The following is a 26,533-nucleotide window of genomic DNA, read 5'->3' as shown; positions in this document are numbered from 1 at the left end:
AACTGAGAAAGATACGTTTATTTATTAGGTGATTCAGTAAACTTACCAATTAATTAAGTCATTCAAAAATTGATGGTTACAAATCCAACACATGTCAGCAAGAGTAACTTTTTATTTTGAAAAGCTATAGGGAGGGCCTTGCCACGTAGTTTATAAAGTTGGTTGAGTGCTTGCCTTGCTTACAGGAAGCCCTGGATTTGACCCCCAGCACCACACAAAGCTATCTGTGGGGGGTTCATATCTATAACTCCAGCAATCAGAAGTCAGAGCCAGGATGTTCTGAAGTTCAAGGTCATTCTTAGCTACATAGCAAATTTGAGAGCAGCCTAAGGTACGTGAATATGTAGGCTGTGAGGATACACCTGACAGTCTGTGGCAGAGCGACAGTGGGATGTGCTGTTTTGCTTTTGTTTTTCCTTCTACATGTCTTGAGGAGGGGACTGCAGCGCTCACTCGCCTGATGTGTTTGCTAAGTCCAGCAGCCTGGAGCCCTCTGCTGCCATCCGTCCTATAACTCGGTGTGTCTCTTACTCTGTAAATCAGGCCCAAGTAAACAGCAGGCAGGCTCCTTCTACCTCAAGATTGTTCTCAAAATAAAGAAGCCCAAAGCAAGCTGCTGTTCGGTACAAATAGCTCAGGCATAAATGGAGTGAGTGACTTGGGGGAGGGGGGATATCCTGCTCTGTAGAGAATTCTAAAACAAAATAAAATAACATTTTTACTGAGAATCGTTTAAGTCTGGCTGAACAGAGGAGGGCTGGGTTCTCATCGCAGCCCCTACAATCCAATCTGTTGCTTTGGGTGGTTGATTTAAATACAGTCTGTCTCTTTTCTTTTTCTTTCTTTTTTTGTATTTTTTAAGATTTGTTTATTTATTTATTATTTATACAGTGTCCTGCCTGCCTGAGACAGAAAAGGACACCAGATCTCACTAGAGATGGTTGTGAGCCACCATGTGGTTGCTGGGAATTGAACTCAGGACCTTTGGAAGAACAGCCAGTGTTCTTAACCTCTGAGCCATCTCTCCAGCCCCTATCTCTTTTCTTGTCAATTTTAGAAATGTCCAGTCAAAAGTCCCACAACTTTTCCTTAATCTCTGCACTCTCCTCGTTCTCTCAAGATGCAGAGCGGTGAGACGGTAAGATGACGAATTAGGTAAAGGTGGTTGCTGCCAAGCCTGATGACCGCTCTGTTCCTAGACACACACACCCTCAGCCATGGTGGAAGAAGAGAACTGACTCTGCAATCTGTCCTTCCACACCTGTGTGCTTCCCCTGGAAAAAAAATAGGTAAATAAGTAAGTGTAAAACAACAGCAAAAAACAAGAACGAAAAAGAAACAGTGAGGAGAGGCAAGCACCCTTCTCTAGAGTCAGCAATGACAAAGAGCAATCAACCCACACTCATTGATGTAGACACGAGTCTTAAGAGGCTGAGGGTCTCTCTCTATACTCTTCCCTAACCTCAAGGTGACCACACCCAGCTTGGGTTAAGGCTCAGAGCCTCTCCTGTATGGGGACAGTCCCAGGTGCACCTTTGAGATAACGAAAATGCTTCCTAAAACAAACAACCATTGTTTATACACAAAGACCTTCAGTGTTTCCTCCACCAACAAAAGGCCACAGCCAGCCATCCAAGGAGACAAAAGCCTGGGAGCTCTCTCCTAACCCTCATGATGGGAGGCCAGGGTGGAGGAGGGGCAGGACCATCACTCACTGCCCTGCACTTCTCTGTTTCACAGTAGCTGAGACAGGATGGACTCCATTAATGTGGCCTTTCTGAATGGTTGGCCATCCCTGCACGGTTCATCATGACAAGACTGACATTTTCCTGAGCTTTGGGCATGGGAATAATGATATCTATCCCTTAGGGAATAGCTGTCCTGGTCAAGTGAGGTCACAGGTGTGACTGCTCCCTGTGGGGTTTCCAGGACTGCATTCCGACATAATGAGGAGCCTGATAAGAAGATAGCTCTGCATTAGCCAAACAAATCACCAAATAAATGGTCATCAAGTTGCTAGAGCAAAACATAAGGGAGAGGGCACTGGGTCGGCCTGGCTGTCTACAACAGTCAGTTCCCTGGGCTCTCCCAGGCCCGGGGGCTCTCCAGATGTGGCAGTTGAGTGTAACATGTCCCCCGGGGCCCTGTGCATTTGAACACGTTGTCCTTTGGCGGCACTGTCTGCGGAGGCTTAGAGAGCGCAGCCTTACTTACTGGAGAAAGCTCACCTGGCCAGGCTTTCAGGATAAAAGGCCTCACTTGCAGTTTGCTCTGACTGCTTCATGTCTGCAGTTTGAAGAGGTGAAAGTTTCCTGCTCCCGCCAACCAGGCCTGCTCTTTTTTGCCATGCTGGCCCCACTGATATGTACTCTAAACCATTCAAACCATAAGCCAAAATAAACTGTCTGGTCATGCTGTTTGAGCACAGCAACAGAAAAAGGAAACTAGTAAATAAGTCCAACCTCATTTGCTCTTCTTCCCACTCCCAGGCTCCCAGTGTGTATTAGCCAGGGTTCTGTAGAGGAACAGAGCTTATAGAATGAATGAATGCACACACACACACACACACACACACACACACACACACACGGATTCATTAGAATTATTTGCAGGCTGTGATCCAGCTAGTCTGACAATGACTGTCTACCCATGGAAGGCCCAAGAATCCAGTAGTCGTTCAGTCCACAAGGCTGGATGTGTTGAGGGACCAGCTGGGAATGAGAAACAACTGTGATTATTTGAATTGAAGCCAGGTGCAGAGAGCTCTTGAAGGGTAGGGTGAACTGTTCTGAGAAACAACCAGCTGTAAACTATCTACAACCAGCTGTAAACTATGGAGCAAAAGTGACCTGATTTTCAGGTATAAAAACCCTGTGCTTTGCATGTTCGGGGTTGTCTCCTGTCTTTGGACGGGCGGCTCTATCGTGATAGCAATAAAACCTCTTGCTTTTGCATCGAGCTGTGGTCTGTGAGAGTTCCTGGGAAGGGCACAATCCTGAGCAGTGAGACTCCAGGTCTTATGGTGTCAGCTGGCCTTCAGTAAAAGCCGGAATCCTGAAGAAGCGTGCTCTGCTGACAGTGAAGGAACGGACTTGCCAGTGACTTAAAGATCAAGCAGGTGAAGAGAAATCGAATTTCTTTCTTCCACGCTCTTTGTATTATTTAGGCTACCCACGAAAGGTGTAGTCCATATTAAAGCCATATCTTCCCACCTCAAAGATCCAGATTAGAAGTGGGTCTTCCCACTTCAAATGATTTAATTTAAAAAAAAAAAAGCCCTCAAAGGCATCCCTAGCCCTTTGGGTTTTAGTTGATTCCAGATGTAGTTAACAACTTGACAACCAAGAAAAGCCATCACACAATTCCTAGAAACAAGGGCGCTGGTAGCTGGTTCCCAACAAGAGTCCAAGTGTTCTCTGAAAAAGGAACTTACATTCTCCTGTTTCATTTGTTGTCTCGGAGGCTAGCTGCCTGTCTGCTAGCCTAGGCCTAGTCCTGGTAGCTACTAGCCTCCATACAATCTAACCTAGGCCTAGAATGTCTTCAACCTCTGAGACTCACTGCTATGTAAACTCACCGTTTCTTGTTCTTAATGAGCTCTGGGCTGGCTGGTTCAACTCAGCTGTTGCAACTCAAACTCCCCTCCCAGCTGACTTACTCAACCTGGCTTTTCCCTTGGTCTCTGAACAAGTAAGGGTAAACTTATTCAGCAGTAATTCAGCAGTAATATATATAATTCAGCAGTAATATATATATATATATATATGTATGTATGTATGTACAATTTGCCTTAATATAATTATAATTAAGTATATATATGTATTATACTTTATATATATAAATACATATATATGCTTAATTATATATGTACATACTTAATGCTAAAAATTATAAATAAAAACATCCAATTTTGATGAGGTTGTGACAGATTGGTATGATCTTACAGTTCAGCCAGTGACTATAGATGTGTGCAGCCCCTCATAGAGGCAAAAGTGACAATACACAGCAAACACTAGGAGCCTAGCTTTCCAGTTTGGTGACATCTCTCCTTGAGAATTCCAAAAGTAGGCTGGCGTTGTATCTCAACAGGTAGAGTGCTGGCTGAGCACATACGAAGCTCTCTGTTCAACCCCCAGGACCACATAGAAAGGTAGAGCGGTGTGTGACTGGAATCCTAGCACATCTGAGGCAGAGGCAGGAGGATCAGACGTTCAATATCATGCCTGAATGCATATGACGGTGAAGGTCAGCCTGGACATCTAAAATCCTGTCCCACATACATAACTAGTAGATAAACAAATGAATAATTTAAGGAAATAATTCAGCAAAAATAAAAAGAACAAGAATGGAAACATTTATTAAAAATAGGCAAATGTTTAAACAATAAGTGTTTTAATTAAATGTGATGTAAACTAGCCAGGTGTGGTGGAGCAACAGAGAACAAATGACCTCAAGAAAATGTGTTTATCTCAAAGTCTAGGGTCACTACAGGCATGTGCTCAAATGATTACTCTCTCTGTAGGTGGTAGTGCCAATGCAACGTTTGAAAGACGTTTTAACTTTATTTACTTATTTATTTGTGTGGTATAGATGTTTTGCCTGCAGGTTGATCTGTGCAGAGGAAGTGGGCACTGGATCCCACAGAACCACACTTATAGACAGCTATGAGCCGCTGTGTGGGTGCTAGGAATTGACCTCTGCTCATTCATTAACTGTTTATTCATTTTTATGTGATTCATTTTGATCTATATGTGTCTGTATTGTGTTAGTTTTGATGCCCACAGGGAGAGCAACAGACAATGTCTGCATCCCTCAGCGCTAACGGGTTCTAGGAACTAAGCTAAGATCCCCTGGATGCACAGTACATGTTCTTTACTGCTCAGCCATCTCCCCATTAAATTAGTTTCGATTAACGAACAACCTTTTTTTGTATATGTGAGATGCTATGTGGTACTCTCATCCACCATGCATTCTGGGTCGATCAGATCAGGCTAATGACTTGATAACCTGTCACCTCAAATATATTTGTTATGCGTGTGAGAACATTTAAAGTCGTCTTCCTGTCTTTTAAATTTTTACTTATTTTTAATTATGTGTACATGTGTGGGTGCATGTATCTGAGTTCAGATACCCAGGTCCCCCTGGAGCCTGAGTTACAGACAAGTTGTGAGCCATCTGATGTTGATGCTAAGAACTGAACTTGGGTCTTCTGCAAGAGTAGTGTGGACTCTTTCTTTTGTTTTTCCTTTTTTTTTTATTTGGCTGTCCTGAAACTCACTATGTAGACCAGGCTGGCCTCAAACTCAGATGCCTCTGTCCCCCAAATGCTAGCTGCAGTATGCAATTTTAATTGTTCGTCCATCTCTCCAGCCCGCCCCTACATCGAAAGTATACTTCTTAAAAATATTTTATTTTTATTTAAAAAATTTTGTATATGTATGTGTGTATATATACATCTATGTATATGTGTATATATATATGCACATATATTCACCTGCCTATGGAGATCAAAAGTGGGCTTTGGACCCATGGAGTTGGTGCTATAAGCAAGCTGCCTGATGTGAATGCTGGGAAGCAAACTCCTGTCTTCTGCAAGAACCATGTGCACTAACCACTCATCAAGGTCTCCAGTCCCTGAACACACTTCTAAAATAAAGTTTAAAAATACCTTTAATTATCTGTATGTGTGGGTATGGGTATGTATGCAAGAAAGCACATACTACAGAAGCCAGAGTCGGAGTTCCCATGAAGCTGGAGTTGCATGTGGCTTGGATGTGGGTGCTTGAGCTCAGGTCCTCTGCAGGAGCCGTCACACTCCTGACTGCTGAGCCACCTCTCCAGCTGCTAAGTTAGGCATTTGGAAAGAGCAGGTTTGGGGGCTGGAGAGATAGCTCAGTGGTTAAGATAGTTCTTCCAAAAGACCCGGGTTCAGCTCCCAGCACCCACATGCAGCTCACAACTGTCTGTAACACAAATTCCAAGGGATCTTCACACTAATGCACATAAAATAAAAATTAAACAAATTGTTTTTACAAAAAGGAGCAGGTTTTGCTCATGGCAAAACTAAGCAAAAGACACTAAGAGTTTCCATGCGCCTTCTGTCCTTGCTTTGCTATTGTTTTCCAGTACCAAGAACCTGTAGATAGATGCATTAGTCACGGATGGACCTAAATAAAGTGCCCCATCACCTTCACCCAAGTTCACAGTATTCCATGGGCTCATGGCCCTCTGTCTCACTCTGGATCCGGATGAATGAAGGATACTGTGGCCTGTTGTGATGCTATCATGCAAAGAAGATTGGCTGTCCCAAAACTCCCTGGAGGCTTGTCTATCTGTCCTTTTGTACTCACTGCCTCCAAAATTCCCTTTTCCGACATGCGGAGTTAATACTGGCCTCTTCAGTCTCTTTTTCCCCTAGAGGGTTCTCTCTCTCCCCCGTCTTGTGTATGTATGTGTACACATTCATGTGGAGGTGATAGACTGATGTCAAGTGTGTTCTTCAATCATTCTCCACCTTGTTTTTTAAGACAGAGTCGCTCATTGAGCTAAAGCTTACTGACTGGCTGGATTGGCTGGCCATCAAGCCACGTCATCCTCCTGTCTCTACCACTTCAGCGACTGGATTGAAAGCACACACCTGTGTGCCTTGCTTTTTACGTGGTTGCTGAGGATCTGAACTCAGTTCCTCACACTTGCATGGAAAGGACTTTACCAACTGAGGCATGGCCCCAGAACATACATACACATAAAAACACATACACATAAACATATACACACAACACTGTTGTTATAAATAATGAAAACCCCAAGCGGTCAATGCTAGGGTGAAAGCCTACTAGCTCAGAAAGGCAGAGAAAACACCCAGCTGACCTTCTACTCAGCTCACATCCCAGAAGAAAAAGCTTTTCTTACTCAGCTCTTGTCCCAGATGGAAAAGGCCTGCTAGCTCTCCCAACAGCCCAGGAGGAAAAAGCTAACAGCCCACCAGAGACCTGAGAAAGAGAAATAGTTTTTGAATATACAGGAAGTAGAGAACAATCCGTTTCCAAAACTATAGAAATTACAGAGACTACTGGCTTCCTGGACAGTCACACACAATTTCTCTATAACATTGGAGGATCATCTTTAGCTTTCTGCCTCAAAATATCTGACAGACTTTTCTGTGAAGCAGGTGTTATAAAGGACTTGCCTAACTTATCCTTGCAAACCTCGGCAGTCAACTTCCCTGCATCCGGTTTGTCCAGCATTCTGACTGCAGTAGAAGCAAGGGCATTTTCTTGCCCAATGGCTAGCTTGCCACATATGAAGCCTTATCCTAAAGGAGAATTTTTTGATTGCTCATCAGGAGCTGACATGTTTCAATGTCAAAAAATTCTCAAATTAATAAAACATCTTTAAATGGCATACTCTGTAGATCTCTAAGATTTTTGAAGACTATCTTTAGTATATCTGAATTGCTTGTTTCTAACTATATACTGATTAACTTAGAAAACACCTGTGATTAACTAAACTAGTACCTAACAAAACCATGAGTTTGAATGACCATTAATTTGCATTTCTTAATTATCCTAAACAGTTTGTGATCATAGCTTTCAAAAGGACTAGAACCTCACCTTACATTTTTAAGAATTACATAGGAACAATACCTTAAAAAGAGTTGATACATAGTATACTATAACCAAAATATAACCGTAATTTTGTATCAATATACTAAAGAGCTATACCAATGTAACCAATTATAACCTTAATTTTGTATCAATATACAAAGATCTATAAGAGTAGATTCAATAATCTACCCTTTTTTCTATTGTTCTTATATTATTTCTGTATCCCCTTTTCTTGTCTAAATAAAAAGGAAAGATTTTAACTCTAATACAGTAAAACTATTTACAAAAGTGGAGCAATTTTTGCGAAGTTTTCCACAATGTTCAGCTTGGCTGTATTTGGCAGTCTTAGGATTATGTATTTTTTAGTTCAAAGTTCTGTAAAATGTTCGTGTTGGTCTCATATGAACCCAGCAATTTGAATGTCCTGAGCAGTCTGTAGTCCAAAGCTGATCTTTGGGTGGTGATTGTCAGTTTAGTGACAGTCCTGACTAGACAGAACATAACAGTCAATTCAATGGTGTCCACTGTTTGAGCAGAACCAGGCAGAAGAAGCTTAGAGCAGTTTTTCCCAGTGGTTGGTGTTATACAATGCAGGTGGACTCATCATTGAGGTTCCCCATCATCTTCTTGAAAACCTAAAAGCTTACTGTTAGGAGGGGTAGAAAGCCTAAACTTTTCAGCAGCTCTCAGAAAGGTTTGAGGCCCACAGTCTATTAAGTACATTTAAGGTACACAAACTTTGCTCCTAGTTACTTGCTTCAGACTCAAACCTCAAAACACATACAGGGAGCTAGATGAAGCTTATTTCTAGAATTAGTTAATACTCTGTGTGACCAACTGTATCATGACAGAAAGTTTATACATACATAATAATCTTATAGATTTTGAGACAATATTTATACCTTAAAAAAGAGTTAGAGAGTCAAATGAAAACCAAAGATTGTTAGCTCACTGAGTGTGGTAACCCAGACCCAGAAAGACACACATGGTATGTACTCACTTATAAGTGGATTTTAGCCCTATAATACAGGATAGGCAGACTATGAGGCAAAGACCCAAAGAAGATAAGTAACACAGAGGGTTTAAGGGAGGATGAATAAATGTCACTTGGAAGGGGAGATAGAAGAGACAGAGGTAGTGGCTGAAAAGAGGGAACAAGGTAGGAGAGGAGGTGCAGAGAGTTAAGAGGGTGGAGATCAGACCCGGGGAGAGTGAGGACAAGAGGACAGAAGCCTATAGAGACCAGAGAAATGGAGGGTGGGGGCATCTCTGTGACAATCTGGAGACCTAAGTCAGGGTAGGCTCCTGTAGGAATGTGAAGGGTACTCAAGCAGAGGAAATAGAGACTGAGGAGGACACCCTCTAAGCAGACTAGTCTCCTAGCAGAGGGAAGCGAACACCAACCCACCCACAAAAACTTGGTCCCAAAATTTAGACATTTGGTTTAAAGGACCAAGTGAGGACTATGAAAACATAAAATAGAAAGCATAAAAATAGTTACGATCAACAACTGACTGCGACTCTACCATGCTATCTCCCTAAGTATTTTTCTTTGTTCTACCAGAGAGGAAGTGCCCAAGGTGGCAGAGCTAGTACCTGAAGCCAGTTTCCCTGGACACGGTGCTCTTATCTTTGTATTTGATTGCAGGATCTATTGTAACAGTCACTTCTAATGTCCTGAGGTATTTGAAGTAGTCATGGGAACTCTCAGAGTCAAGCACAGCACCGAGGCATAGCCACCGGCGGAGCCGTCCAGGTCTCAAAAGACGGCACCATGACAAAGCAAGTCCTGTGCCAGGACTTGTACCCATTCTTAGGCAGAAGAGTTGGTTATCAACCTCCTTAGGCATTTTCTTCCCAATGACCCCTTGCACAGGCATATTTTAATACCACAGAGGGATATTTGTTTTGGGGCAGTGGCCTTTAAAGGGCCAAAAACCATTGTAATGTTTAACTATTTTGACCCCTTTGGGACTCTATCATCCTCACTAAGAATTCATATCTAGCTGAGAAGACCAGAGCCCAGGGATGCCAACAGAGCTAGAAGCCAGGAAGATGAGGGCCAGAGTGTTAGAGAGTGCCAAAGCAGCTGAGACCCTGCTCAAGGCTCTCTGTTCCCTGAAGATTTGCTTGAGAGAAGACAAAGATGGAGAGAAAAGGGGGACAGGGAATAAGAGTATTATGGGTACATGCTTTAATCTCAAGGGGAAGGAGGTTTACCAAGAGCCCAGTTCATAGGAGACAGGTTTTTAGATGGCTAAAGGCTTCAGATCAAGTCTTGCCCTGTCCCGTGGCTGCCCAGTTCATCAGCAGTGTGGTTACAGGGTCTGTTGTGACTGGAAGATAACATGCTCATTCACCAGGTACCAGGCAGACACGGTGCTAAATGCATAGCACAGTACTGATGGGCCGTTTCACCTTTCACAATAGTCTTATCAGACATGAATGATCAGGGCTAAGAGGTGAGCAAACGCCTTCAGATCACACAGCTGACAGCTGGGGTGCCAGGCCTTGAACCCAGACAGGCTGACTCCAGAGGCCAGGCATTTAACCAGCATGCCATACTAATTTGATTGACTAAATTGATTCGGTAGCTTGATAAGGTAGTTTTGAAAGTAAAATGAAATATTCCACCATGGTATTATGGCACATGTCCTTAATCCCAGCACTCAGGAAGGCAGAAGCAGGAGGCCAGCCTGGCCAACACATGGCTTCCGGGACTATGTAGAGAGACTCTATCTGTTAGTGTGGCAGTCAGGTGGAGTGGCCAGTGTGATGCTCAGCCATCAAGGTGACTGTGATGAGCAGTCATCATGGACACTATAGTGATCAGATGAAATGTCCACTCTATTGATCTGTGGTGGTTTGAATGAAAATGACCCCCACAGACTCATAGCGAAGTAGCATTATTGGAGGTGTGGCCTTGCTGGAGGAAATGTGTCACTGTGTGGGTGGGTTTTGAGGTTTCAGATGCTCAAGCCAGGCCCACTCTCCCTCCACCCTCCCCTCCCTCTCTTCCTACTGCCAGCTGATCCAGATGTAGAACTCTCAGCGACCTCTCCAGCACCATGTCTGCCTGTGTGCCACCATGCTTCCCACCATGATAAGGACTAAACCTCTGAACTGTAAGCCAGCCCCAGTTAAATGTTTCCTATTAAGAGTTGCCATGGTCATGGTGTTCCTTCACAGCAACGGAAACTCTAAGGCATGGGCAGCTGTAATGGTCACTGCGGTTATCAGAACAGTGTCCACAGTGATGGTCAGCCATAGCTGTTACTGTGGTTATCATTTGTAGTGTCCACAGTGATACTCTGTCATGGTGGCCACTGTGGTGGTCAGTTTCAGTGTCCACCGCACATGTGTACTGTGTATGTGATCTTAGTCTTCTCTGCTAGACTTTCCCAGGGATCTCCCTTGACCCAATGCCCAGAAGTACAGCTTAAGTATGTCCTGTCCAGGCCTATGCTTTGAACCCTTCGAGGCTCCTTTTATGGCCCTAAGAACAAAGTCTACTTTCATATCAACCCCACATGAGACTCCGCAAGGACTCCAGCCTCGTCCTGGTCAGTACTCTGCTGCTCCCAGTCTCTGCTTTATCCACAGATGGGATGCCACTAAACTTGGCTCTAGCACGTGCTGTCTCCTCCTCCCAGAGGCTTACATCCTTTCCCTGTCCCTTCCAGGGGTTACATCCTCCTTATCTTTTCCTGTGTATGTCCTCATGGACCTCCTAAATCATTACAACAAGAGTAATGATGTCACAGGACACTGTGGTAATGAGGTGTCCCTGGTACATTATTCCCAGGAAAGGGCATTAAATTAATCATGGCTGAGACAGGAAACTGCATGGTGAGCACTCTGAACTGTTGTCATAACATGCCAGGCCTAGTGAATGGCCCACAAAATAACCACATAATCCTGTTGAACCCGATGGATATAGGGGGGAAACTGACTCAAAGAAGTTAAGCAAGTTAACCAGGAGATTGTGGGCCACACCTTTGATACCAGCACTCAAGAGGCAGATGCAGGTAGATCTCCAAGTTCAAGGTCAGCCTGGTCTCCAGAGCAAGTTCCAGAACATGCAGGGTTACACAGAGAAACCCCATCGAAGAAGAAGGAGGAGGAGGAGCAACTTGTTCAAGGTCATCGAAGAAGAAGAAGGAGGAGGAGGAGGAGCAGGAGGAGGAGGAGGAGGAGCAGGAGGAGGAGCAGGAGGAGGAGGAGGAGCAACTTGTTCAAGGTCCCTCTGATGGTAAGTGGTGGGTTGTGATGTTTGGACCTATATCTGTGCAAATTCAGAGCCCAAACCTTCAGTTTCTGGTTACCATGCTGTAATAACTTTTTGTTGTTCTGTTTTGTTTTGTTTTTTTGAGACAGGGTTTCTCTGTGTAGCCTTGTCTGTCCTGAACTCACTTTGCAGACCAGGCTGGCTTCAAACCCACAGCTATCCACCTGCCTCTGCCTCCCTGAGTGCTGGGATTACAGGCTTTCACCACCATGCCCAGCTGTAATAACTTTTTTTTTTTTTTTGAGACAGAATAGAAATTATTTAGACTGGAGAACAAATGACCTTCAGGAGGTCCTTTGGAAAGCCTTTGGAAGTTGATGGTTCAACAGAAGAATCTTCTAGACAGGTGAAGATGAGGGGAGGGGAGAGGCCTAAGACTCCACCATGGAAGGATCCACAGCCCAATATCTGCCGCAGAGGAGAAGCAGAGCTGGTGGAATACTGACAAAACCCACATCGAGGGGTCAGAGGGAAGGGATGCTTCATCTTCTGCCTTCCGGACAGAGGCCATATACAAAGAAAGCACGGCAGGTGGGTGGTCTGGATAAGAATGGCCCCATAAACTCATATATTTAAATGCTTAGGGAGTGGCCCTATTGGAAAGGATCAGGAGGTGAGACCTTGTCACTGTGGGGTGGGCTTTGAAGTTTCAGAAGCCCAGAGGCTCTTTCTCTTTCTCAGCCAGCAGATCAGCATGCAGCTCTCGGCTCAGCTCTATTTCTGTCTGTGTTGCTCTTCACCGTGATGATAATGGAATAAACCTCCGAAAGTCTGAGCAAGCCCCCCTTAAACGCTTTCTTTCATAAGATTTTGCCATAGTCGTGGTGTCTCTTCACGTAGTGGGACAGTGGCAGAGACCCTGGTGCAGGCTGCCTCTTTGGTCATCATGCATGAAACGGAACAATTCTTGCTGTTCGAGGCAAATACCACTTGCTGTTCAACTCTATAAAGCATCGATTCCCTCACCTATAGGGCAAACAGCCGCTGTACGCTCCCACTTCCTTGGCTTGCCCGTTCTTTGACGACACCTCTATACAGCCTACACTGTGATCTTTCCACTACCTTCTGTGAACTCAGACACTAAAGCTCCTAGCTTTAGTGACTGAGGGACAGGGACTGCCCCAGCTACCTTCTGTGAACTCAGACACTAAAGCTCCTAGCTTTAGTGACTGAGGGACAGGGACTGCCCCAGCTCCCTGTGTGGGACAGGCTCTCCGTCAGGGCACTGCCACACTATGGAACCCCAACCCTCTTCTCAGGAACCCTCTATGACCTGAAACATTTTCTTCTTTCCTGTAAAGAAACATTCAAAACCCACCAAAGAGAAACGGGGGAGGAACCCTTCATTCCCTACAAACTACACCTGTCAGCAAGAAGCCGTGCCTACTGGCTCGGCATCCGAGACTGAATGTGCAAACTGGGTCACCTGGAAACCCGGGAGGAGCTCTCTTCACTAACCACCTTTCTACCAGCTTCTTCCACTGAGCTCAGTGACAGTGCTTTCTCAATGAAACCTCGTAAGCTAAAAAGCCACAGGCATCGCCTGTTGTGTACACAAAATCCCCAGGATTCACCCGCCTCCCACAGCCGAATACTGCCTGAACAGGACAGCCATTTCGAGTACGCGAGTCTCTCCCGGGCGGAGGCCCACGGGACAGTGGCTACTCACACAGACAGACGTCCACGAGGAACACGATGTACACCACAAGCTCCCTCAGGGTGGTCTTGACGTAGAGTTCTCTGTTCTCAGCGGTGTTCTCAGTCAGGGTTGTTCCCCAGAGCCCTGAGGGTGTGGAAGGAAGCCCCAACAGCACATCTTTTTAGTTATCCCCTCCTGCCCGTCCCTAGACCTCACCCCACCTCCACCGGTCCTTCCTCGCCCGCCTGATAGCCCCTGGGACCTGGCTACTACACCCACACCTCCACCTGCCCTCCTACAAAGTCCCTCAGAGAGGCAGGGTGAGGATACTGGACTGGGGCGGGCATCAGCTCCGCTCACCTCAGTCCTCCTGCTCCCCCACCCCTGGGCCCCCAAGGGATGACTGTGCCAAGTGACCTTTCTGGCAGACCAGGAGCCTGGCCTCTGTCCTGGAGCAAGCTACCCTAACACAGGCAGATTGCAGACACCAAAATTCCACTTCCTCCTCTGATCACCTGTCTTCCACAAGGATGTTCAGGCCTCCTCAGATTCTCATACCCCAGGAGAGCCCTCCCCTGGCCAGAAACCTGTGGTGCAAAAACATATATGGAGACAGCACCTGGGTTCTCTGCTGTCTGGGTCTCCTGCCGTCTGACTTCAGGCTTCTTAGGTACAGGCTGGGGGATTGCGGCATTGAAGACAGTGCAGATCCCATTCAGGGAAGGGGGGCTGCTGTGGGCGGGATTGTTCCAGCCTCTGTGCCCCAGCGTTTGCAGCTCCTGCCTCGGGGGACTTTTCACAGCATTCATGGGGAAGGAGGATCCCACTCTCAGGGTAGAAACAGGGACAAGGCCTAGACTGGCACAGGCGGAAGAGGGCCAAGGAAATGGCAGCTGAGGGCAGGCTCTGCCGCCTGCCTGTGTGGGGAAACAGATCATCTGGAGGATAGAACAGTGATGACAGGACAGGGGATGACATTAATTCTCTCCCTCTTCCTCTCTCTCTGTCCCCTCTCTCTTCGAGGTCCAGGACACAGGAGGGAAGGAGCTGTGAGAAGCTGGGAGTTAGGAGTTTGAAAAAGTGAGAGCACGAAGAAAGGAGAGTGGGGGTATTATGCAGACAGAGTATAAGGGGAAACAGAAGACAGAGGCCAGTGCTGGGGCCGGATGGATCCTGGGGTACAATGTCTAAAAATTCCACTGTAGAGATGTATAGAAGAATTTTGATTCAGAACATGGCTGCTCTGGCATGAGAGCATATCCAAAGATCTTCTAGGTCTGTGTGATCTGGCTGGAATACAAACAGGCCTTTAATCCAGGAGGCAGAGGTAAGTAGATATGAGAGCAAGGATAGCTTGGTACAGAGCAAGTTTCAGGTAAAGAAAAGCCTAAGCTTTTCAGGTAAAGAAAAGCCTAAGGCATGGTGGTACATGCCTTTAGTCACAAACAATGAAGGTAAAGTTTGTTTGTAGAAGGAAGCAGCCATGTTTGAAAGTGATATCTAACTGAGTGGCAGAAAACAGTGACAAATCCAAGAAAGATTTGACAGAATAGGATATGCCCAACTCTCACAAGAAAAGAGAGGAAAGAGAAGCTACTTAAAGGACATTGCAGAGAGAGGAAGAGTTTTACCAGGAGAGTTTTACAGAAAGAGGTTGAATGAGAGAACAAGTTAGACAAAGGTGAAGACAGAATGAGCCGGAGAAGAAGAAGGAGCCAAAAGATTAGGGGAAAAAAATGTTGGAGATAGTTTGAGGCCAAGCAGATCAATTCAGAGGCCAAGAGAAAGCCAAGATTGAATAAGTCAGCTGGGAGAGGAGTTTGAGCCAGAACAGCTGAGTTGAACCAGTCAGCCCAGAGCTCAGAAAGAACTAAAAAGGGTGAGCTTTTTAAGGAGTAAGTCCCAGAGACTGAAAACATCCTAGGCTTAGGTTAGTTTTTACAGAGGCTAGAAGCCTTCAGGACTGGGCCTAGGTTAACACACAGAGGCAGTAAACCTCCAAGACAACAGTTGAAACAGGAGAATAAAAGTTACTTTCACAGAGCTAGTCAAAGGATCATTGGAGGGGCTGGGAAATGGGGTGTGAAAGAACAACATGGAGGTTCTAAGCTGCTTTCCACCTCAAGCTTCTGAAGGGGCCAATATTGACTGGGATGGAGACCACGGCCAGGGAGGAAAGTAAGAGCATCCCTCCCCCTCCTCCCCACCAGCTCAGCAATTGTCACCCAGGTCCTTCTGTGTCACTTTGAACTGTGCCCTAGTGAGTGTAGAAAAAGACTCCCCTCTCTCTGTGGGAGTGCCCTGATACTGGGGAATGGACAGGGCCCCAAGTCAACCCCATCTCGGATTTTAAAGGACAGGGTGTCTGTCTCCATCAAAATCTTTTTCATTCTATGTACCTAAAAATCGACGTGTCCAGTTCTGGGATAGTGAAGAAAAGGTAACTGTCATATCTCTGAACCCTCGACATGAAGTTCCTGCCCAAGGCTCAGACACTGGGAAGGGGTGACTCCCTCCATGGTCTGCCTCTGAGGACTGTGACTCTCCATGGCACGTGTCCATCTCTCCACCGTAGCAGCCAGTGAGGTGCTTTGAGGTGGTCTGTTTCCTTGGAGGAAAGGGTGAGGAGCTGGGCCAGGGCAGAGCATCTTGCAGTAGATCAGCTGACTTAGGAGGGAGGGACCTGCCAGCTCTCAGCCAAGAGCCTTTCAAGCCATCACACAAGGACTCCGGACTTACAAAGCTGGACCCTGGGATGGGGTCAGGAATGGGAGGGCAATGGTGTGGTCCCTGAGAAGCAGAGAGAGGAATGTGGCATGGTTGTCCCTTGGGCAATTCTGAATTCTGGAGGAGGCCTGTGGTCAGCAGGGGTCTGAATGGACTTGAGGTCATTCCTCATGTGACAAGCGTCCTCATTCTAAGCTCCAGACCACGTTCATAGTCACCCACCTGGAACCCGTCCAGTCGCAGAGGCTCAGGACTGAGTCTGTTTCCTGGTGTGTGGATCAGCCCATACTGCCCGATGGGGCAGGATGTGGGTTGAGCAATCTCAGAAGGCACCGTCATTCCTCCGCTGTTCAAACTTAGTCAAGAAGCTGCAAATGTGGTAACCAAGAGGAATCTCATGACAGTTTTGCCTGGTATTTCTTCAAGCTCTCAAGCTTCTTGCACACTTGACTTTTCCTGTTGAAAGGGTAAACAGGGGTCAAAATGGTAGGCTGTTGCCAAGCTAAGATGGATGGTATTCAAAAATATACCATGCAGCAGGATTCAATAAACCCTAGGTTACACAGACTGAAGATGTGAAAGAAGCCATCAGAAGCCTTTTAGAAAACCCCGATCATGACAGGATATTTCCAATTAAGAGACCCTGGAACCTGACCATGAGGAAAAGTGGATGAAATATGAGAAGGATAATCCTAACTTGAACCATGTCTGAAGATGTTATTTGGGAAAGAAAATCGAGAGAAGGGCGTAGAGTGATCTTGCAATCTGTGATGTAGCTGTTCGCTGTGTTTGTGAAGTTGCTTCAGCCTGAAGTACAATTTCAGAATGATTTGCTCTGCAGGTGCCTCGCCCTAAATTAACTTCTATCTAGCTAAATTGCAAATTACTATCACAAAAGGAGAGGGGCAAACAGTGTGGGTGGAGGGAGTGAGGAGCCTCAGGCTCAGGCTACCTCTTGACCAGCTAACCAAAAGCTCAAATAAATAGTTCATGCCAGCCTCAAGCCCACAGCAATCCTCCTTCTGTAGTTCTGTAGTTCTGGAACTACAGGTATGTTCCACCATATCTGGCTAAGAGACCCATTTTCTGCCCTGTTTTGTAAAGAGCTGTTTTCCTGAGATTCAGAGAGCTTGCTGCCGATAAGCAGAGGGGAGCAGACCACATTCTAAGACCAAAGCAAGGGATCCATCCTCAAGGCTCAGTGTAAAGGCTGGCTTCAGGCAGCCAGGAACCCTCATGGTCACAGGAACATGAGCAGAGCTGAGCTAGATGCCTGCATCAGATTTTTCCCTCCAGGTCCGAATCCAGCCTCATTTCCATTCCGAAACTGGGTTATCTCCTTAGAACCTGGAAAAGAGACAGACATTCAATGAAAGAATGAGGCAAGCTGGCAAAAGCAATAGGAGATCCAGTTTCTGTTTGAGAACTGAGAAGCGGTGGCTTTTATCCCTTCATCTCTTCGACCTTCCAATCCCAAATCTAGGACTCTGTCAGCAATGTTAGCAACAGCTTCTCCTTCGATGATAAATTTCAACAATGAAAAACAGGTTAAGTAAAGTACAATGTAGTTTTCTTTCAAAAATGAGTGATTGTGGAGAACATAGCTGTAGTTTGGAATGATATCTGATGTCATGAGTATTCACCACATAATGTTTGTTATATTCCTACAGTGCAGCAGAGTCAAATTTTATGTGTGTTTTATACCGACATGAACACATAGAATAAATTGAATTTTAAAATAGCAGCGGTCAGTGGGCTCGGTGGCACACGCCTCTCAGCACTGAGGAGGCAGAGGCTGGCAGATCTCTGTGAGTTCAAGGCCAGCCTGGTCTACAAAGTGAGTCCAGGACAGTCAAGGCTACAAAAAGAAACCCTGTCTCAAAAAAACCAAAACCAAAAACAACAAACAAACAAAAATAAGTAAATAAACCAGCAGTGGTCATTTCTAGGCAATATAATGCCAGGTGCTTTTCAGCTTGGGCAATTTTTCCCCCTACAACATTTGACATTGTCATATTTGAAAAACAATTACCTCTGACAAGGCAACTGTCTGTCTTTCTGAGACTAGAGGCTCATTTGCTCCTAGCCTCAGAGTCACATCTGCAGCCCAACAGGCCACCGTGGAGTTCCTTTCTCACTGTGGAAGTCCTCCACACAGTGGGGACATTGTGTTAATGGCTTCCGCCCTGCAGGTTCCAGGTGGAGAAGGAGGAATATGGCGGAATGTGTGCTGAGCGTGACAAGAGCCACATCGAGGGGGCTGGCAGTTCACAGTGGTTCAGAGGAAGCAGGGTGAGTGGACCAGGGAGTGGGAAGGTCACAAAGGAAATCTGGAGGGAGATGGCATTGAGATGAGCTGTTTAAGTGGAGGAAGGAAGGAAGGAAGGAAGGAAGGAAGGAAGGAAGGAAGGAAGGAAAGAAGGACGGAAGGAAGGAAGGAAGGAAGGAAGGAAGGAAGGAAGGAAGGAAGGAAGGAAGTCAGTCTCCCCTGGACTTGTCACCCAGTGGCCAAGCACATTATAGCATATTGTCTTGGTTAGTGTTGTGTGTGTGTGTGTGTTGTATACAAGTGTGTATATGTGTGTGTTAGATATAAGTGTATGTGTGTTGCTTACAAGAGTGCGTACGTGTAGATGTGCATGACTGTGAAAGACAGACGTTGACATCAGCTGTCATCATTCCCCTACACTTTGTTTTTGAGATGGAGCCTCTCACTGAACTTGGAGCTCACCGTTTCAGCTAAACTGATTGGCTGGTATCTCGGATGTTCTGTTTGTTTTTGCTAACCTGACACAAGCTAGAGCCATCTGGGAAGAGGAGCCTTGGTTGAGAAATTACCTCCATCTGATTGCTGCTGGACAAGTCTGTATGATGTCTCCTTGATGAAAGAATGGTGTGGGAAGGCCCAGCCCGCAACACAGTCCCAGCCCTGAGCATGGGGTCCTGCGCTGTATAAGAAGCAGGCTCGGTAGGCATGGGGAACAAGCCAGCAAGCAGCACCATTCATAGACTCTGCCTCAGCTCCTGCCCTATTTGAGTTGCTGCCTCGGCTTCCCTCAATGATCAACCTGTGTAAGCCAAATGAACCCTTTCCTCCCCAAGATGGTTTTGGTCATGGTCTTTATCGCAACAATCGAAATCAAACTAGAACCAGTGAGCCCCAGGGTCCTCAGGTCTCTATCCTCACCCCACTCCCGTGGTCGTTAAGGTCACACCTGGCTGTCACGTGGGTGCTGAGGAGCACAGCAAACACCTTACATGCTGAGCCGTCTCTCAAGCTCAACTCTCATACACTCTTATGGGACCTATTTTCACTATTGGATAAAGAAACTGGGGTTCAGAAAGATAGCTCCCCATTGAATTAAGCCTCAGAACCAGGACTGTTATACAAAGGAAAAAAAAAGTAGGGTTGGTTCACACAACCAGACCTTAACGGTGCTTTGCCTGGCATGGCCACCAGGTGGCAGCAGGGACCTACCCCCCCCACCCCCCACCCCACACACACTCCTTGTCCCCCACTATGGCTCTTCTCCAAAGGGGTCCTGAACTGGTATCATCTCTCTCCCCAGCTCCTTCCTTTACCTCCACCCCCTTTCCTCTGGGTAGCTGAAAGCGCATGTCTGGCTCAGCCAGCAGCTCCTGACCCCCAGTGATTGGTCCTTTGAGGTGTCTGCTAGCCCTCTGGGTGGAGCTGGGTCCTCTGAGAGGCAAGCAGAGAGGTACTAAAGTGCGAGGCTTTCCGAGAAGAGGCGGGGTTGAGTTCGCAGGGACTATCAGCTCTGATGCTCAGGTCTGTCCCCGAGTGAGGAAGATGGTTGTTAGCTATGGCGTGGCCTAACAAAGGGGGGTTGTTAAAACCTTCAGGGAGTCAAAATAGGCCACCAGGAGAGTCCGTGTCTCTCAGCACTGGGCTTGCGCCCCTCCCTCATTGGCCTCTCTGTTTCCGGGCCAAGAGCGATCAAGGAGAGTGCGGCCTAGAGTGAACGCTTCGGTCAGTGGCTCTCCCTGTAACTGGAGGTGTGTGAGGCAGGTCTCCCGGTGTCCTCCGTGCTCTCCGCTGGAAAGTACGGCAGCCTCGGCTCCTGGGAGTGTCCACCAAGCGCTATACCCGTTCCCACTTTCTCAGCTGAATTCCTTCCCAGGACAGGTGCCTCCCACGCCTGTCTGGATGGGAGACCCTGCTGCTGGGTACCCAGACCCACTCACCAAGTCAGCCCTGGCTCTCCCTGCATCCGCCTTTGACTCCTTCTTGCTCATAGTCCTGAACTGTGAATTCCTGTTAGCGTTACCCTCAACCCCACCCCAGGCTTAGACTCCAGCCTGCCTTAGAGGCTGGCAGGCCGGCCTCAGGTCCCATGCCCTTTCTGAACACCCAGGGTCTCAGGTCACTCCACTTGGTACTAAAGTCAACAACGAGGTCATTACCACAAGCAAAATCAAGTAGATGACAGGCAGCCACAGGTGACGCAGAGAGGGAGGTGGTTACCGGGCACCAGGAAGAGTGTGCTGGCACCTGACTATGGAAAGAACTTTGTGAAGAGGATGTTAGGGGAAGAGAATGCTGGCTGCTTGGGTTTTCCTGGGGGCCAACAGGTCACAAGGCCCCTCTCAGCTCCTGAGAGTGCTCTTCAGGGTGGAAGCTGTGGGAGGCTACCTCTTACCCTCACCCCACTCCCCCACTCTGCCCCAGTGTGGACTCAGCTCCTCCCCAAGGGCTGGTCCTCAGCTGGGGAGGAAAGCTGTCCCTCAGGGCTGTCAGGTTTGCAGTCACAGGCCACCTTCTAGCCTCAGGGCTACCGACACACACACACACACACACACACACACACCCCACGCAGAGCCTGCCTGTGACTGCCCAAGTGGCAGTGATCATTCTCCCTTTCCCAGGGATGTTCAGGGATCTCAGGCTGCCAGACTCTTAGACAGCAGAGGGCTTCAGAGGATGGCTCACTCCAGCAGTATGATGGGTGCACCCTAAGTCAACCCCACCCCACATCCTTAGAGTCACCTATTCCTCCACAGGAATGTCCTCCTCACCTCCTAAAGCCCAGGAACCAGGACAGCCTGGCTGCCAAGAGCTGTGGGCTACTCCTCAACCACCCCCTCCTTTGAGACCTTTAGAAAGGGATGCATGCACTCTGCCACACAGGCCTAAGTTCTCACCGTAGCCCCTTGACATACTGTCTGTTTGTCTACGGCCTTGGAGCCTCCACCATGCTGTCTGTCTGTCTGTCTGTGGCCTTAGTCACTCTTCCTAATGAATCTCTTACCCAAAACGACCGCTTGCCTCAGTGTCCCCCTTGAACTCCAAACTGGAAACCTTTCACTGCTTTAAGAGAAACCAGAGACTGCAAGAGCCTGTCTGAGGCAAACAACATTGCAAATCCAGAGTCCCTTTGGGAAGAGAGAAGAAAATAATCTTGGACTTGGAAAGGGACTCCAGCCAGACCCTGGCGGGGAGCAGCCCAGACAGGCCTGGGGACACCAGGGTCACTCACTCATGCCTTGGGTTCCAGAGGCAAATCTGCAGGCCTGGGGGGGGGGGTCTTTTTCCCCTCTTGGACAGGAAAAGAGTCGGCAAAGCAAGTTGGAAAGGGGAGTGGAAGACGCCTGTAGCTGGGCTGGGGGGGCTTTCAACCCGTCCCTTACTTAGGGATCGAGACAAGGGTGTCTGCCTGGAGTGTGTCCGTGGGATATTGAGCAGTGGAGGAACCAAGAGAAGTTGGGCCTGGTGATTATTTTCAACTGTACTTAGTAGGTCTGTTCTGCGGTTGGAAAGAACCAGGTAGCAAGCAAAATGTGCCAAGTCCCTGCACACATTATCAGATTTAGGTTCCGGTACCTTCCCACTGGAGCCATCCCCAACCTCAGCGACTTTTCTGAGGCTTAAAAACTAGAGGTGACATGCAGGTGATTGTAACTGGAGTCTCAGAGCTAAGCACGGGGCACAGCTTTACAGTGCTGCTCGTCACTCCACCTCAAGGCTGCCCAGTTTCAGGGTTCCTCTGTTGAGAAGGCCTAAGCTCTGGTCCCACTCAGGCAGCTTGCGTCCTGTATCGTCAGGCACTGGCCTGTGTAGCTGGCTTTTGTGCTTTGTTTTGTGTCCTTTAGAAATCTGTGAGCTCCCCAAGGTGGCAGGCAGCTTGGCTCAGCTGCTCTGCACAGAGCACTGGATTTCTGCTGGGCACAGAAGAGGCTTCGTCAGTGCTCAGGCCCCGGGTGGTTTTCTTGGCACCCAGGGACAGGATGGGAGAATCACAGACTCCTGGCTGGGAAATGCTCAGGGGAAGCTGGGATTCAGTCATGGCGAACTGCCCCCTGGACCTCACAGTACTGCTGTAGCCTGTTCAGTGCTGTGTGAGTGTAAACCAAGGGTGACATTAGTACGGCGAGGTTACTGCAGGGTGAAGCAAGACAGGGACGGGGGCTGGCTGCCCATGCTCCTGTGGCAGCTGACGCTACATGAAGACAGGAAAGGCATCTTGGAGAAAAATACAGAGAGGAAAAGAGGATGGAGGTGACAAGGGTCCACCTGGTGAGAGGAGGGGTGCAAAGGCTGGGATTGGTTTCTGGCACCTAAGGGGGAAAGGGGGACACTGGTCCAGGGCTCGGGACTGCCAGCGTCTCCTTCATTCTTGATTACTTCAGGAAACCAGTGGGAGTACCTCTCTCTAATCATAAACAGAGGCACAAGCTTCTCTTATGTCTCTTCTTAGCCCCCCAAATTAAGACAGGACAAGAAGGACACTCCTTTCATAGTTTGTCACTGGAGGCCCAGAGCCTGTGTCAGCCAGGGTCACAGGCTCACACACAGCTCAGGCTGGTGCTGCAATGGGGGGGAGATTCCCCTGCAGGTCTGCGCAGGAGGGAGGAAGCAACCCGGGGCCTGGGAGGAGAGCATCGGGCCACCACAGAAAGCACTGCCAGTGGCCCTGTTTGGAGACCTTTGTCCCCAGGTCTCAGCTATGCAGGCTGTCAGCCCTTGATCACACACTCTGCTCCTGAGACATGAGTTGCTCCGGTCACAACCACTCTGGGCTACAGAGCTGAACCAGAGCCCAGAGGTAGGTGGTCACAGCTTAGCAGAGGTCACTCCCAGCCCCTACATCTATGTTGCAAACATATCTATGTGCATCACACACACACACACACACAAGTACACATGCACACACATACTCCAGTTCTGTGTTGAACAGAGAAGAAGCAGAGAGAGAAGTGAGAGGGCTGTTGGGGACAGCAACCTGTGCCATGTGGACAGACGCATGACTGGTAACCACGGGCTTGGACAAGTTCATTGACCTCTTTATAGCCTCATCACACAGTTCACGACCAGACCAGCCTCTTTAGCCCACAGCCTGTGCCCAGTGTGGTGTGATGTCAGATTCTCTTTACCTGTGCTAGGCTCCAGACTGTCACCTGCTCCTCAGGTCTAACTCCAATGGCTCGTTGGGATTTCACATTGCTGTGTCCTCCATAAAGTCTTCCTGCCTCTCCCGGGCTGCTCTGACCTGTGTCTCTACCCTGGAGTCTGTGTCACTGAAGTATGTGACTTCCATGCTGAGCTCCACCTGCTGGGGCTTTGCTGAGAGTCCCTGACCTGGAGCCTATGCCGAATGAGTGCTCTGGGAATAGGGACCCTGGGGCTGGTTTTGTTCCATCTCTCTCCTCGCCCGGAAGCCTGGGCAGAGGGAAGGGAAGCCCTCTTGTACCATCTCTCCCAGATTTCCGCTTCCTGGGATTCAGCTTGAATTACTGAACAGAGAAAAGCCAACATCCCCCAGAGGTCTGCACTCCTTCTTCTGCCCCCCCAAAATGCCCAGGGCTGACCCGGGACAGGAGAAGGGCTGGCTCCCACCTCTCCCTCCCCGCTGTGCCCTCTGCCACGAGAAAGCCTGAGAGGTCCAGGTTGACGAGGGCATTTCTGCAGCTCTGACCTATCATCGCAGTGCCATGTGGCCATGCTCACTGTGGATGGGCAGCTCCGTGGAGCTGGTTGCCTAACCAGTCCTGTGCTTGTTTATTGAACAAACGGACACTATCTCTGCATCTGCAGTGGCTGAAGTGGCAGTGATTGAAAGGAAGTGTTTTAAAGACACAGTTTCTGCGTGGAGTAACCTTATTCATTTAAGGCACACAGCTTTGACAGCGTCTAGTATATTCACGAAGCTAATCATAACAGCCAATTTTAAAACGTTTTCATTACGGCCCCCCACCCCCAGACATGCGTTGTGTTCCTTAGTCCTCGGCGTCCGTGCTCCATGACCCTTCTGCCATTATTTGGCTTGCTTTCTCCTTGTTTTCTTATTCCGAGCCAGGGGCGGTAGATCATTCCTATAACCCAAGGACTGGAGAACCTGAGGGAAGAAGGTTGTCATGAGATCAGGTTCAGTCTGGGCAATAAGAATGAGTTCCACGCAAGTGTGAGACTCTCTAAAACAAGCAAAATAATAACAGAGGGGCTGAGGCTGCTTGCCCGACACGCACCAAGTTCTCGGCTTGAGTCTCAGCACGGGGCAAGCCAGGAATGATGGCCCAAGGCTATAACCCCAGAGCTTGGGGAATGGATGCAAGGGGGCCGGAAGCTGGGAGACTTCCATGGCTGTACAAGGAGTTCAGAGCCAGCCAGAGACACCTGTGAGCCTGCTCAAACATAAAATAAGACTTAGAAATAATCATGACAGGGTCAGTGAGATCTGCTGTCGAGACTGACTGTCTGAGTTCAGTCCCTAGAACCCACATGGTAGAAGAAGAGAACTGACTTCCACGAGTTGTCCTCCAGCCCATACATGTGCCCCATTGCACCCGTGTACACACACACAGACACACACACACACACACACACACGTAAGTAAACAGACAATGAGTAGGTAAATGTAACTAAAAATTACAACAGTGGTAATAAATGCCGAGGTTTACCTTCTCTGGACGTTTCGCATCAGGCCATACAGCGTCAGTCTGTGGCAACCGGTGTCTTCCACTTGGCCTTCTATTTCTATCTTCCTTTCCCTCTTTTTCATTTCCAAATAATATTCCATTGTGGGTGGGGTGTGAGATCAAGGAGGCTCCCTGGTAGAGGCGATCGATCACACCTTCCATCCTCTCTAGTACCTTCCCTAAATGGTCTAAGTCCTAATTCGTACAGCCCTGAGGTAGGTTGGGAATAACAGAATGGGTTTTTTCAAGGTCTCATGCTGTATGTAGGTCATGGACTAGGCTGGCCTCAAACTCTGCCTCCTGGGTGCTGGAATTGAAGGCATGTACTACGGCACCTGGAAACCTGGTCCAGAATTAGCTTCTTCAGTTGTGACCTTCGGGCTGAAGAGATGGCTCGGTAGTTAAGAACACTTGTTGCTTTGTGCAAGACCTGGATTCCATTCTCGGCACCCACACGGAGGCTCACAGCAGTCCACAACTCCACTTCCAGGGCATTTGGTGCTCCTTTCTGGCCTCTGAGGGTACTGCAGACACATATCGCACAGTTATCCATGTAGTCAAAACACCCACACACATAAAATCTTTTCAAAGTATGGCCCCATACCCTATTCAGTACCTTCAGCAATGTGCTAAGCTCAGGGCTCTGAGCTCAAAGATCTCCTGTGATGTCTATAAGTGGAGAAGAAATTTTTCTTTGTTTTGTGGGCTACTGAATCTCTGCCGTACCCCTGTTCCATCCCCCCACCCCACTCTGATTGGCTGCCACTGTCAAAGGGCCTGGCCACCTGCCTGAAAGCCATCTCCATGCGTCTCCTGGAAACACTGTCTTTTTAATGTTATGTACAGATATTTTGCCTGCATGTATGTCTATGTACCATGCATGTGTCTGGAGCCTGAGGAGGCTGGAGAGGGTGCTGAATCTCTTACAACTGGAGCAACAGATGTTTGTGGAGCTGCCATGTGGGTGCCGGGAATCAAGCTGAGGTGTCCTGGGAGGATGCCAGTGCTCTGAACTGCTGAGTATCTCTCCATCCATGAAATAATCTTCAACAGGGCTTTTTTGTGATCCCAGCACTCAGGGAGGCAGAGGGAGGCAGATCTCTGTCAGTCTGAGGCCAGCCTGGTCTACAAAGTGAGTTCCAGGACTACACAGAGAGAACCCTGTCTAGGAAAACAAAACAAACAAACCAACAAACAAAAAGGCCCCAGATCTATGACATAGCTATGGTATACACTGTATAGTTCTGCAGTGTTTATTGCATATGCTTGTATGAGGATTTCAGAAAATATATTGTCCAATGGGCTGGGGAGTAGCTCATCGGCAGGGCACTTGTCTAG

The 26,533-nt window shown here is 47.8% G+C and overlaps 1 protein-coding gene across 4 annotated transcripts; it reads right to left on the bottom strand.

Moving 5' to 3' along the window:
- LOC129665179 (polycystic kidney disease 2-like 1 protein) lies at positions 1 to 23,898 on the bottom strand. 4 transcript variants are annotated; one of them, XM_055591739.1, is made up of 6 exons: positions 20,468 to 20,605; positions 16,484 to 17,608; positions 14,154 to 14,472; positions 13,565 to 13,678; positions 6,913 to 6,992; positions 1 to 1,274 (listed from the first exon to the last, which is right to left on the bottom strand). In XM_055591739.1, exons 2-5 carry the CDS (start codon positions 16,598 to 16,600, stop codon positions 6,943 to 6,945), a joined length of 600 nt encoding a protein of 199 aa, XP_055447714.1. In that variant the 5' UTR covers positions 16,601 to 17,608; positions 20,468 to 20,605; the 3' UTR covers positions 1 to 1,274; positions 6,913 to 6,942. The 4 variants fall into 4 exon arrangements, 3 of the variants coding, with proteins under 3 accessions (XP_055447714.1, XP_055447713.1, XP_055447712.1); XM_055591738.1 differs by lacking the exons at positions 6,913 to 6,992; positions 20,468 to 20,605 and adding an exon at positions 23,654 to 23,898; XM_055591737.1 differs by lacking the exon at positions 6,913 to 6,992.
- Between the last annotated feature and the right edge of the window lie 2,635 nt (positions 23,899 to 26,533).

This window comes from Psammomys obesus, unplaced genomic scaffold, assembly GCF_907164565.1.
Source record: "Psammomys obesus unplaced genomic scaffold, mPsaObe1.curated_primary_1811, whole genome shotgun sequence".
NCBI classification, from domain to species: domain Eukaryota; kingdom Metazoa; phylum Chordata; class Mammalia; order Rodentia; family Muridae; genus Psammomys; species Psammomys obesus.
Note: the sequence above shows the minus strand (reverse complement) of the source record. Positions and strands in the feature narration are given on the sequence as shown.

Bases quoted from the DNA above. Each gene is read 5' to 3' on its own strand.
- LOC129665179 (XM_055591738.1), bottom strand. From the start codon at position 16,600: ATGACGGTGCCTTCTGAGATTGCTCAACCCACATCCTGCCCCATCGGG. The intron at 14,473-16,483 runs GTGGGTGACTAT...TCTATCCTCCAG, and splicing joins TGCGACTGGACGGGTTCCAG to ATGATCTGTTTCCCCACACA. The intron at 13,679-14,153 runs GTGCTGTCTCCA...CCACACCCTCAG, and splicing joins CCAGACAGCAGAGAACCCAG to GGCTCTGGGGAACAACCCTG.